The 13,716-nt window shown below is 40.6% G+C and overlaps 2 protein-coding genes across 2 annotated transcripts in view; one reads left to right on the top strand and one right to left on the bottom strand.

Annotated features, from left to right (window-relative positions):
- The first annotated feature begins 1,070 nt into the window (after nucleotides 1-1,070).
- Nucleotides 1,071-2,117, top strand: LOC146653923 (uncharacterized). The gene has a single exon (XM_085380682.1). It carries the CDS (start codon nucleotides 1,071-1,073, stop codon nucleotides 2,115-2,117), a length of 1,047 nt encoding a protein of 348 aa, XP_085236808.1.
- A 2,462-nt stretch (nucleotides 2,118-4,579) lies between these two features.
- LOC146653922 (von Willebrand factor A domain-containing protein 5A-like) overlaps nucleotides 4,580-13,716 on the bottom strand; it is a 35,629-nt gene continuing 26,492 nt past the window's right edge. Inside the window, exons 19-29 of the mRNA XM_085380097.1 lie at nucleotides 13,588-13,602; nucleotides 13,366-13,389; nucleotides 12,735-12,755; nucleotides 12,428-12,448; nucleotides 12,172-12,195; nucleotides 12,064-12,078; nucleotides 11,435-11,464; nucleotides 10,703-10,846; nucleotides 7,193-7,338; nucleotides 4,765-4,888; nucleotides 4,580-4,659 (exon numbers count right to left, since the gene is read on the bottom strand). Coding sequence (XP_085236223.1) covers nucleotides 4,580-4,659; nucleotides 4,765-4,888; nucleotides 7,193-7,338; nucleotides 10,703-10,846; nucleotides 11,435-11,464; nucleotides 12,064-12,078; nucleotides 12,172-12,195; nucleotides 12,428-12,448; nucleotides 12,735-12,755; nucleotides 13,366-13,389; nucleotides 13,588-13,602 — 644 coding nt within the window. The remainder of the gene's footprint in view (nucleotides 4,660-4,764; nucleotides 4,889-7,192; nucleotides 7,339-10,702; nucleotides 10,847-11,434; nucleotides 11,465-12,063; nucleotides 12,079-12,171; nucleotides 12,196-12,427; nucleotides 12,449-12,734; nucleotides 12,756-13,365; nucleotides 13,390-13,587; nucleotides 13,603-13,716) is intronic.

The following is a 13,716-nucleotide window of genomic DNA, read 5'->3' as shown; positions in this document are numbered from 1 at the left end:
GTTATGGCTTTGGGTCTGTCAGATCTCTTCCTGTATGAGTTTAACCCAGTTTCTGAGTGCCCTTTGATGGTGAAGGAAACTGTACTCACTGACACCTTGACTTTCTTTGCAACTTCATTGTAGGAAAGACCTACCTTTTTTAAGTGGTATGATGGTCCGTCTCTCTTCCATTGTTAGTTAATAATAATAATAATAATAATAATAATACATTTTATTTATAGGCGCCTTTAAGACCCTCAAGGTCACCTTACAATAAAACAAGAACAATCGCAGCAAGAAAATATAATAAACATGGAAAAGTTCCCCTTTTCACACCATTTTTTTGTAGCAACACACTACTTTCTACAGCACAATACCATTCTACTGATGCACACAAGATTATGGCACCACAGTGTGTTGCAAGACTGCTTTTGTGCAGTCAAAGGGGGTTGTAACTAATCCCGAAAAGTTGCACCACTTGTAACAATGAGTAGCACCAACTTTCAAGGCTTGATCAACCTCCATTGCTGCAGAACAGCTTTAAATTCTTAACCCATTTTGTGTTCCCTGAAAAAGACTTTTTTGTATAATTCTGAGATCTAGAATTTTCAGTTCTTTTTCTACGCTCGGTGTTTCACTACGGGAATTACTCCAATGACAACATGTCTGTCTATGACAGACATGTCGAGGCGTGCTCAGGGCTCCGCCCCTTCATTCTAACACGGCTGACCAGCCCCTCCTAACTCATTCTCGCTTTCTTCCCGTGAGAAACCTGGTTTTAGCTAGCGAGGTAGCCGACGTTGTGTAACTCGGGCTAACGCATTACGACGAGCTATTTTTTCAGTGTCCGGCTAGCATTAACTTGTTAGCAAGCCACAAACCATATTAGCATCTCACTAGCATTAGCTTGTTAGTCAACCTACGGTTTGGTTAGTATTAAGTTGCTAGCGGAGTGCAGCTAAGATGACACGACGAGCTGACTCCCGTGGCGACTAGCTCGGATTTAACCCCCGCTGCTAGTCCTAGCTACGTACGGGCTAACGTGTCGCGATGAGCCTTGTGTAGGCTAGTCTCACCCCTTTCCGCTAACCATGTCTACGGCTCCTACCCCCGCCAAAGGGTCGGAACCGAAGGCCAAAGAGGCTGTATCCCGCCCATGCCCTGCATCATGCGGTGCCACCATCTCGGGCAGGAACCCTCATCCAACGTGCATTGTCTGTATGGGTGCCAAGCATGCTCAGGCTTCACTGGCAGACCCCCAGGGATGCCCACACTGTGCGTTGATGCCAGAGAAAGTCCTGGAAAGGAGGCTGAGGGTAGCAGTAACGAACAGTCAGGACCCCTGCCTGTCGGCTGCTACTGCTATGAGTGATATCCGTCATCCGCGAGCCTCCAGCTGGGCAGACATGATGGAAGAAGAGTCCCCGCTCATGCCCCCATTGTTCGAGGACCTTCTCGATCAAAATGTGGGCAAGCCGGGTGGCGAAGATGCGGAGGGCGATGCCAACTCCGACCTCCTCAACCTAGAGGACATGGATGAGGAGGAGGATGACTCTACCTTCCCTCCTCAGCAGTCCAGGCCACCGAGTGGGGCTGAAGTTGCACCCCCGGAGGACAGCTATTTGTACGAGGTCTGCAAACGGGCTTCTACCAAGCTAGGCATCCCATGGCCAGCTGCCCGGGATACCGAAGGGGCAGAACGCGACCTGTATGATGGCAAGAGGCTCCCACCAGCCCTGCTGCCATCAAAGCAGCTTCTGCCAGCAGTCTCTGCCTGCATGAAAGAAATGAGTCACTCCTGGTCAAGCCCTTTTAAAAGCAAGCTTCCGACCAAGGGCTGCTCTAAGCTTGAGATCCAGGGGATGGGTGAACTGGGGCTGACTGAACCCCCAGCAGTGGAGCCTTCAGTGGCATATCACCTTCACCCTAACCGCAGGGCAGTCTCAGCTTCTTCTGGCATTTCTTTGCCCAGCAAGATGGATTGCTTCACGGCATCTATTTATCAAAGGATGTACAAATATGCTGCACAGTCAGTATGCTTGCTTAATGCAGTCACACTGCTATCAGCATATCAGGCAGAAATTCTGGAAGACATGAGCCGTCAGCTTGACTCTGGTTCCCCAAACCCAGCTCTCTGAGATGAAATCTGCGTGGTTAATGAGCTCATTCTTCGCTCCTCCAGGGGAGCAGTCCAAGGGTGTCGCAAGTTATGGGCCTTGCAGTCTCGGGTGAGAGAGCCTTGTGGCTAAACCTGTCAGGCTTAGGTGATGCTCAGAAGTATTTTCAGAAGCTCAACATGTTTTAGTGAAAACAGACAACTCCACTGTAGTTGCTCATATCAACCGCCAGGGCGGTACCCGTTCCCAACAGCTATACAGGTTAGCCAGGGAAATAATTGTGTGGAGCAGCACACGGCTCCTCTCCCTTCAAGCAACTCACTTGCCAGTAATTCTGAACAGGGGGGCGGACCTCCTGATCAGGGGGAATCCACTGTTCTGAGAATGGAGGCTTCACCCACAGGTGGTGGAGCAGATTTGGCAGAGATACGGCCGGGCTGTCATAGATCTCTTCGCCTCACGAGAAAACACACATTGCCCACTGTTTTTCTCCCTGTCACACTGGATGCGCTGGCCCATCCATGGCCACATCTTCCCAACACTGATCAGAGTGAGGGATCAGGGCCAATTTCTGCTGTCCAAAAGACAATGACAAAAGCCATTTTTAATGTCAACAAGATTGGTTTTTTAACTGCATAAATAAAGGATATATAAAAGTCACTGCCAAAAACTGACTGCGGCTTCTACCTTGTTACGGGAATGTTGTCTGTGGCTCAAGTTGATTTGATATCATTCATGAGGGATACATTTGACATATGTTTCACATATTATAGACAACACCGGCTCTCACTCAATGGGAGTCGGCTCTTCTGATTCACTACAAAGCGTTTTGCTCATGACCCATCACTGACACGCATGCAGTTGTACTCCGGTGAAGGCAGAGGTTTTCTGCTTCAGCTATCCAATGAGATCGTTAGTGATGAAAGAATAAGCTGCATGGTAGATCTTTAGTTATTAGTATAATTCGATACTGTTTTCCTGTATTCAACCTATGGCAATATCACAAGTCTGCTGTGATATCTTTTATTGTATTTTGAAGAGGAAAAGAACTATAATTATTCATTTTCTTGAAGTGAGGCTGTTGATCTTGACTCAGAAGGACAGAGTTAGGGACATTCACTTTATCCATAGTAGTCAGTTCTTAAACTTGGAGGATTTTCTTTATAAACATTCTACAGAACACACGCAAGGAGTCATAATAAATAAAAGCAATTAAGATTGGAGCCCCTTTCATTCAAAGCACCAACTTGAATTTTCAGTTTTTAATTTTCAGTTCAAGGCACACGTGGAAATACAAGTAAAACAATTTGAATTAAGCACTTAGAACGATTGCAACAACATAAAAATTAAAGATTAAAAATAAATATAACATTGTAGGCATCATTCAGTGCAATTCAATCCAGTTTTGTTTATATAGCTCCAAATCACAACAACAGTTGCCTTGTGCTGCCCTCACAACACGTAACAATGTGAAGCTAAACAGCCAGCAAACACAACAGAAGAGATCTCCACACAGGGCTTGCTTTTCTTGACTTTGAAGACCTTTTTAAACCTTTTCCTCTCCCAAGGATTCTTCTCAGTTTTGTAAGTGAAATGAACAAAATAACAAAAAATTTCTCACCAATGCACACATCTTAATGACAAACTTAAATGCGTGCATTACTTTGGCATCACATTTTATTCCATGTAAACACATATCCAAGTTCTTCCTGAACACAGTAATACTCACTAAAACGAACGTTTCCCAAAGCACAAGTGTGTAGGGCACATTTAGCGTGTACATGAGTGTACTCTTATTTCTGCCGAAGCACTTGTTCACAAATTCTACAGTTGCGGGAGAAAAGTATGTTAAAGATAGGTTCGTGATGTGAGTGCTCTCTCGCGCCCGTTGCCGCGCGTACAATATACAAAGATCGCTTGTAATAAAGATGTCTTACTCTAATCAGATTTCAAAACCAAAATATTTTAACCGTTTTTAGCATAAATTTACTTATAATGTTTATTAACTATGAACTTATTTATCACTTTGCTTATGTAACTTAATCACATCATGCCCTAATTACTGTCTTTTGATCAAAAGGCATCACACGCCTAAAGGCATTTTATATTGTAAGGTAAATATGCTACAATAATACAGAGAAAACAAAATCTCAAAAATCACATGACTCCCCTATGAGCAAGTGTTTTGGTTATAGTGCAGAAGGAAAAACTCCCTTTTACCAAGAAAAAAAACTGGTAGAACCAGGATCAGGGAGGAGCGGCCATCTGCCACGACCGGTTGGAGATGAGGGGAGGGAGACATGACAAAAGACACGCTATGGAAGAGAGCCGAGATTAGTAATAACTAATGATTAAATGCAGAATGATGTATAAACACACAGTCAGTGAAGAAGGTGAATGAAGAAGACAGTATGACACAACACTGAATCAAAAGGCTTAATGGTGTAACTAGCTCTTAAGGTGAAGCCAATTTGAAAAAACTCTCAGAGTCCCAGAGCTTCTTTCTTCACGCTGGAACCCAACAGGACATTTCCAGCGTCCACACACTCTGACACACATGGTGCTAAGAACACAAAACACAAGGATTAAAGAATGAATTTGCAAGAATAGCTCACTTTAACTTTGTGTCATGGATATGCAGCATTTTCTGTTATTATCGTGTTACTACCATTCTGAGCACAGAGCCATGAGGCAGCCTTCATAGCCAGAAGCTCCCACTCATCCTTTGCATCCATCTTAAAAGCATGAAGCCAGATCAGAGCCAGAATGGTGGCCCACACTTCATTGTTGCCCTAATTCCCCAATCAGAGACAAATAAAACAGGCAACACACACACACACACAGAGAAAGGGTGTCAAACAAATTTTACATCGTAGGCCACATTCAGCCCACTTTGCTCTTAAGTGGGTCGGACCAGTGAAGAAGTTTTTCTACATAATGAAGAAAAACCTGCTGTGACAAAAAAGGAAACCTGTCAGTACGACTCTTTGGACTTAAATTGTAAGAAATAAATGTGTAAAATTGTATCTCATTGTCCAGGCTGTCCAGTTTTTGTTAGTCACAAAACCCCTCAAAATTTCTATTGTTGAAAGTGAAAAACTAACATCTCGGTCATTTAATTGTTTATTGGTTAATCGCTTTGTGTAGTATAAATTGCCACAAGGGAGGTTTTTAATCAGCGGGAAAAGATGTAAAACCTATAAAAATACTGTTAAAAGTCCAAAATTGATGCTTGTTCTTCTTAGTGGTGAGCAGCAGATCAAACAGGTTCAGAAATACAAATGGCTTCAAGTATCATATTCAGGTCTGTGAGACTAATTTAGACACACAGACACTGAGCCATGGCTCTGCAGTATATTCACACATTTCTGCATCTCTGCCATTCAAAGACACTTTGAATATAGTTTATTTTATCTAACATTCAGTACTGAACAGTAATTTTAGTCTTTTTCAAGGAAACAATTTTTCATTCAGTGTTTTCATAAAAGCTTTATTTTTATGCAGTTACTACTACTACTAGGGAGAACACAAATGAGGTTTTTTTGTCCTTGATGGAAAATGGCTGAAAACAAAGACAGGTTTCACTTTAGACAGCTCCCAATTTTTTAAATTCTGCACTGTACTTTGCAGTCTCCAATGTCATTGAAATGCAGCTAGTTGCTGCTCATTTTACGTTTTCGCTCGTTTCGTCACTTTTTCCTGATATGCTTGCATTTAAATCCGTCTTCCTGTCTCCCTGTCTCTACAGCTAAAATGGCAACAGGCAGCCAGTCACATGTGAATGTTGATACACCAAAACAAGTTAGTGTTCTGCACACAACTACATTTAGATTTTAAAAAAAAATGCTACACAAGGGTTTAGATCTTACTTTTGGCAATTGTGATAATATAAATAATGTATTTTTTGCCAGTTTTTACTAGGGGTAGTTTTTGATTATTGATTTATAGATTAAAATCAATTCTAGCTTGGATAACATGATATCGATTCATTAAAATCCTGAATCAATTTTTAATATAAATTTATTTTGCCCGAAACACCAGAATCTGAGGTTAAACCTCACAAAATTTTGACAACCACCAAACAGCTAAAACATTAAATGGCAGCAGGTACACAGATTCTGCACAAATACGTAAACACAAAGCGCGGACCCGCTGACGCATCAGAGCCAGTGAGATGTCACATCGTCGGGGGCTGAAAGCTGACAGCTCACTGATTCTGATGTGTCGGCGGGTCCGCTCTTTGTGTTTACGTCTTTTTTGTGCTAGATTCTGAAGCTGCATGTTTTATCGCTCTCCAAACAATATTGACTGAACCAGCAGCAGAAGAAGATCCAAACTACACTTCACATTTCGCTTCACATATACATCGTCATGAATTCCCTCTTACTTTTGCTGTTTTGCCAGCGCTGTTGGACACTGTTTTTTTTTTTTTTTTACTTACTTCTGACAAGAAAGCCTCATTTCTCCTGTGCTATACTGGACAAATGTAAACTTTTTAAAATTATGCAAAATTGCAAAACCCTTAGATGTGTCTCTAATTGAACCTTTGTTACTTTGCTTCACTTCATCAGGTAATGTTCATATGGTGATTAATGGTTTTCTTTCATTTTTGACCTACTACAGAATATATTTTAAGGTCATCTGCTATTAAAAACCCAGGCCAGGAAATTCTTCTTCAAGTTTTTCTGTGTTTTATCCCCAGTTACTTTGACACAAAGGCATCTGCTGTAATGCTAGTGTCAGCTTTCTTGTTATAGATATTATGGATAATATGGATATGCACTGATAAGTGATCAGAATTATGATATTTCTGACTGTCTGAGGCAAAATTCCCCCCGATTCAAATCAAATCGAAGCGAATTAAATCGAATCGTGGATAGAATCGAATATCGGGACCTTGTGAATCGGAATTGAATTGATTCCAGAAATCAGTGACAATATCCAGCCCTAGTTTTTAGTACAGCTGAATTAATTTTAATCTGTTATGTTATGTTACAGTTTAATTTCTTAAATTTCTTTCTTTAATGTGTACTATAAAATTTGATTAACACCCATATATTCACTTTTTGTAATGACTAAAATTGACAACAACCCACCTTTTCAGGCTTTGACTTTTCCATCTCCTTGCTGATCTTTCCCAGTGCAGTAGCCAGAGCTGGATCAAGCCGCCAGTAGCCAGACGCCTCCTGAAGGAAGACTAACTGTAGCAAAGGATCTCTGGGTGGCTGCAATTGCACAGCAGCTGAAAAAGATAAAGTACAAAGATGAAATAATAACTGGACATAAAGTGTTGAATCTAGTTCTATATATCTATTATTACACATACATATATAATTTTTATCTATCTATCTATCTATCTATCTATCTATCTATCTATCTATCTATCTATCTATCTATCTATCTATCTATCTATCTATCTATATATATATATATATATATACACATATATATATCAAATCAAATCAAATCAAATCACTTTTATTGTCACATCACATGTGCAGGTACATTGGTACAGCACAAGGGAGTGAAATTCTTGTGTGCGAGCTTCACAAGCAACAGAGTTGTGCAAAATACAATAATGTAAACAAGCAAAATACAAGAATGGCTACATCTGAAACTAATAAATATATGTACAATATATAATAGTATATGCATTTCTGGATGTGTATACTAAATATTTTTCTACGTGTGTGTGTGTGTGTGTGTACACATATTTTACAAATTAAATAGAGTAAACAATAAATAAAATATATAAAATAAAATATACAGAGTGAGACATGTGCAAAACAGTGGCATTACTGTACAGTATGGAGTGCATAATGTTAAAGTTCCAGTAGTGAAGCTGAGGTGTCTATGACGTGTTCAGCAGTCTGATGGCCTGATGGAAAAAGCTGTCTCTCAGTCTGCTGGTACGGGACCGGATGCTGCAGAACCTCCTTCCTGATGGAAGCAGTCTGAACAGTTTATGGCTGGGGTGACTGGAGTCCTTGATGATCCTCCCCGCTTTCCTCAGGCACCGCTTCCTGTAGATGTCTTGGAGGGAGGGAAGCTCACCTCCAATTATCCGTTCAGAGCACCGCACTACTCGCTGGAGAGCTTTGCAGTTGTAGGCGGTGCTGTTGCCATACCAGGTGGTGATGCATCCAGTGAGGATGCTCTCAATGGCACAGTGATAGAAGGTCCTGAGGATGCGGGGGCTCATGCCGAATCTTTTCAGTCTCCTGAGAAAGAAGAGGCGCTGCTGCGCCTTCTTCACTGTTTTGTTTGTGTGTACTGACCACGTAAGATCCTCAGCCAGGTGTACGCCAAGGAACCGAAAGCTGCTCACTCTCTCCACAGCAGCGCCGTTGATGGTGATGGGGGTGTGCACTTCTCTGCACCTCCGGAAGTCCACTATCAACTCCTTTGTCTTTGCGACGTTGAGGGTGAGATGGTTGTCTTGACACCAGTGGGTCAGGGCGCTGACCTCCTCCCTGTAAGCTGTCTCATCACCGTTGGTGATAAGACCCACCACTGTAGTGTCGTCCGCAAACTTCACAATGATGTTGGAGCTGTTAGTGGCCGTGCAGTCGTAGGTGTAGAGTGAGTACAGGAGAGGGCTCAGTACACACCCCTGTGGAGCACCAGTGTTCAGTGTGACGGGGATGAGGTGATGCTGCCCAGTCTGACCACTTGGCGTCTGTCAGACAGGAAGCTAAGGATCCAGCTGCAGAGGGAGCTGCTCAGTCCTAGATCCTGCAGTTTCCTGTCCAGCTTCGAGGGAACGATGGTATTGAATGCTGAGCTGTAATCTACAAACAGCATTCTCACATACGTGTCTCTCTTCTCCAGGTGTGACAGGGCAGTATGTAGTGTCAGGGCTATGGCATCATCAGTGGACCTGTTGTGGCGGTATGCGAACTGTAGAGGGTCCAGTGAGTCCGGTAATGCAGAGCAGATGAAGTCCCTGACCAGCTTCTCGAAGCATTTGCTTACGATGGGGGTCAGGGCTACAGGTCGCCAGTCGTTTAATGAGGAGATGGTGGAGGATTTGGATACAGGGACGATGGTGGCCATTTTGAAGCAGGCTGGGACTACAGACAGAGAGAGGGAAAGGTTGAAGATGTGCGTGAACACTCCAGCCAGCTGAGCCGCGCATGACTTGAGGATGCAGCCGGGAATCCCGTCCGGACCAGTAGCTTTGCGTGCGTTCACCTTCCTGAAGCACCTCCGCACATCCTCCTCAGACACAGTGTGCGCACTGACGTCATCCGCGGTGCGCACACTGTCCGGTCTCATGGTGTTCGCTGTGTCGAATCTAGCGTGGAATACGTTTAGATCCTCACACAGAGAGGCCGTGGTCTGCGGTGTGCTGGTTTTCCCTCTAAAGTCTGTGATCGTGTTTAGTCCCTGCCACATACTCCGAGGGTTGTCAAACTGTTGCTCCACCCTGTCCCTGTACTCACGTTTGGCTGCTTTGATCGTCTTCCGGAGTTGGTAATGTGCGTGTTTGTAGTCCGATGTGTTCGCGGAGGCAAAGGCGGTGCTCCGTGCCGCGCGAACATCTCCGTTAATCCAGGGTTTTTGATTTGGGAAGGATTTAACTGTTCTGGATGGGACGACATCTTCCACGCATTTCCTGATAAATCCGCAGACTGAGTCTGTGTATTCATCAATGTCCCTAGCAGCCACGTGAAACATTTCCCAGTCCGCGTGATCAAAACAGTCCCGCAGCGCAGACTCCGATTGGTCTACTATATATATACATATATATAGTAGAATTCATAGTAGTCCATATACTTGGCTGAAGGACTATAATATGATAGTATAACATAAATGTGTATGAGAAAATACAAAGACAAATATTCTACAGTAAATTTACAGTAAAGCACATTTTCCTCTTTTTTGCAGTGCAGTGTTATGGTAAGATGACTATAATGTGGCGACAACAATGAAGAATGTATTGGGTGCCCTGAAATTCTGTAAATGATGGAAACTGGATGCTTCTGTTGGTTGATAACGACTGTGTTTAGTCTGTTCCTTCCCATTCCATGCAAGGCCACCTGGGTTGGCTGGAAGACTGTTTACTTAGCCTAGCAGGGCGAAGGACACTGTCTCAGCTGAACTCTGGACACGCACACACATACATATACACTGATATGCACACACTCATCCCCCCTCCCTTTCCAAACGCCTTCGACGCTTATTCCCTTCCGATGCTGACAGGGATCAAGGAGACCAGCGCACGCAGGCCTGGATGTACTGTCTAATTCGGCGGTCTCTCACCCTTTACCCACCCCTGTTGCTTGTCATGTGTTTCTTTGGTGTATTAAGAGTTTTTTTTCATGTGCTATGTGCAGAGGTGTTTTTTTTTCTGTTCTCAAACGGATCTCCCTGTCGGAGCTCAGTCTGGGGGGAGTTATTTTTTTTCTCCTTATCTTTCCTCATGTGGTGCATTTTCCATTGTTATACCTCTCTGACCTGTCTTCCCCATGTGATGTTTTGTGTAATGTATGTATGGTTGGAGGGTAAGATGGCGCCACCATTGCGTGCAATAGGTCGGCAGCCTTATGAAATTTCCCCTTGTGGGACTAATAAAGGTATATCAAATCAAATCAAATCATTACCTTCAGACACAAAGTTTAGACGAGCATCATCATAGTTGGTAGGCGTCTTATGAGATTTCCAAAAGACAGGTAGCTTCTTCTTCATGTGAGTAAATAGCCCTTTTTTGCTGTCAGACTTGTTTGTTGGTTCATAGCTATCAGGTTCTGCGAGATTAGAGAGACCACAACTCAATGAAGCTCAAGTCATTATTATAAAAACACACACACTACAGTCCAACTGGGTGATCTGGTAATTCATTACTTTCATATGACTGATGCTGAGTTAAGTTTATTCCTTTCCAATAAATAGAAATCCACATCCATCCAGTGCAGTAACGGTCATCTAAAACAAAGTAAATAGGAGCTGCTCCAGTTCTACTGCCTGTGGGCGTCCTGACTAAGCAAATGTGCAACAAGTGCAATGGTATCTCTCTTAAATGTAGGACAATGAAAACTCTTGGACTCCTATGTCAGGAACTGGTTCATATGTTTTTTTAACAGTCATCACAATGCAGCAATATGTTGTCTCTTGCTGATTTAAAAACATGGAGCAAATGGTGACCTGAGAATTGAGAAGCAGAACAACTATCACTGGATTGGAATGGTAACGCAATAAACACAAGATGTTAAAGGCTTCCAAGGCAAAATTAAAGATCAACTGTGGCAAACGCATGTGGTGTTTAGTTGCGTGCTTACAGCCATTTAAGGTATTTTTAATCACACTGTTTCTGCAACATTTAGCTTTTTACTCACCTCTAACAGAGCGCATGACCTGCGATTGAGCTAAACAACACACAATTAAAAGTCTGATGTTAAAATCATTAAGTAAACAGTATCATCCTTTTTTTTTAAAAAAAAATCATAAAGACATGGTTAATTTTCTTAAAATTGACATAACATGAAACAACTTTTTCTCTATGAAGTGTATTTCACATCAAGCTTAGAATGGGTAAAATACTAACTTTGTCAGAGAAATGTGTTAGTTTATTTAGTGATTGCAGACAATTGCTATATTTATAAAAATCACAGAAACAGATTTTTAACCTCACAGATGAATTTAAGTAATTTTAAAAAAACGAAAAAGAAAAAACACAATAAAAGTAAATATTGCCCAAAAAATAAGCTGCACTGATGGAGGTTTTAACTCTCAGAGCGCCTCTTATTTCATATTTTTTCCCTTTACTCTGTTGTGTGTGTGTGTGTCTGTAGAAATTAGTAAACATATTTTTTTAAACTGACCTCCCTTGACTTGCTGTTCAGGAATAATTTATACAATTTAGATTTATATGAGTATGAAGAAAATAAACTCAACCTTCACCTTCATCATCATCAGCCTGTTAATAATTACAAAACAGAGAATACTAAAAAACTTTTTTCCTTACCACAACCCATGAGTGCTGTGAAAGCAAAAACATTTAAAAATGTTTTTTTTTAAAATCTTACTTACTCTTTTTTATGTTACAATGCAGGAAAAAAACTTTTAAACTTACCTTCATTTCTGGATGGAAGACACTCTAGTCAAGGATAAAAATAGGTGATATTCAATAATTAAGAAAACAAACACAGTGATTGGCTTCTGATGTTGCTATAATTATTTACTCATTAAGCAGTTTTTAAATTCTACAAAGTTATTAGTTATTCAGTAATCTTTGAAATATCACACACATTGTAACAACTCAACCTTCATCACTTGTTGCTTTAGATAATGTTAATAATTACAACACAGAGACACAGCTTTTAACCTACCACGTAGGCGTCCATTACCATCTGTGAGACAGAAGATAAGAATAAGATTAATTATCAGTAACACAATGTATTAACTAAACTTCAAGGTAAAAATAGGTGATATTCAGTAATTAAGAAAAAAAAACCTCTGTGATTGCCTTCTGATGTTGCTATAATTATTTACTCATTAAGCAGTTTTTAAAGTCTACAAAGTTATTAGTTATTCAATAATTAAAATATTGCAGAAGTTTTAACAACTCAATCTTCATCACTTGTTGCTTTAGAGGATGTTAATAATTACAACACAGAGACACAACTTGTAACCTACCACAGAGGCTTCCATAGCATTCTGTGAGACAGAAGATAAGAATAAGATTAATTATCATTAACGAAATGTATTAACTAGACTTCTTATCATGATTCAAAACAAGTGGTTCAAAAGGTACTTAGAATAATGTCACAACATGACATTTTGTACATACAAAACACTTTATCACATGAAGAAATCAGCACACACAAACACACTGAGCTCAGACTAAATGATGGCTCTGAGAATCAAATACAATGAACACGTTTGTTCCATTGATGTGCGCCTTTTTAAAAATATATAAACCTGACCACTCTAGAGAGATAAAATGGAAATGTTTGAGCGTGATGTCAATACGCAAGACATAATAAAAGAAAAACGCAACGATTGGCTTGCAAACTATTTCAAGTGTACAAGTTATTCAATAATACTCAAAATAACACAAAGGTTATAGCAATTCAGCCTTCTTCACTTTGTGTCAACAAATGACTACCAATGTAATTAATGACTACCAAAGCAAACCTGAAAATATAAAAACTCTACAAACTGTTTTAAAATGTGCAAAGATGGAAAAATGCTTTTTATTTTATATGTTTTCTTAATTACTCATTTTGATGTATAATTTAGAAAAAAAAAACACTTTTAAACTTACCTGTCCATTCAGATGGAAGACACTCTGGTCAAGGAAAAAAATAGGTGATATTCAATAATTAAGAAAACAACCTCAGTGAGTCTACAAAGTCTACCAAGTTGTTAGTTATTCAATAATTGTTGAAATATCACACACATTGTAACAACTCAATCTTCACCACGTGTTGCTTTAGACAATGTTAATAATTACAAAACACAAAATATTAAAAAAAGATTTCCTTACTATATTCCGCGGATGCTGAGAAAGCATAAAAAAGAAATAAAGATGAAAGGTGAAAACATGTTAGCAAACATAATTTACAAATTTTTTGGTTGTTGAGCTTCATACTGTGACTCATCACAAACAATTTAA

This window comes from Rhamphochromis longiceps, linkage group LG14 (genome assembly GCF_057381845.1).
Source record: "Rhamphochromis longiceps isolate RC_006_pf linkage group LG14, R_longiceps_female_GT1.1, whole genome shotgun sequence".
In the NCBI taxonomy this organism is placed as follows: domain Eukaryota; kingdom Metazoa; phylum Chordata; class Actinopteri; order Cichliformes; family Cichlidae; genus Rhamphochromis; species Rhamphochromis longiceps.
Note: the sequence above shows the minus strand (reverse complement) of the source record. Positions and strands in the feature narration are given on the sequence as shown.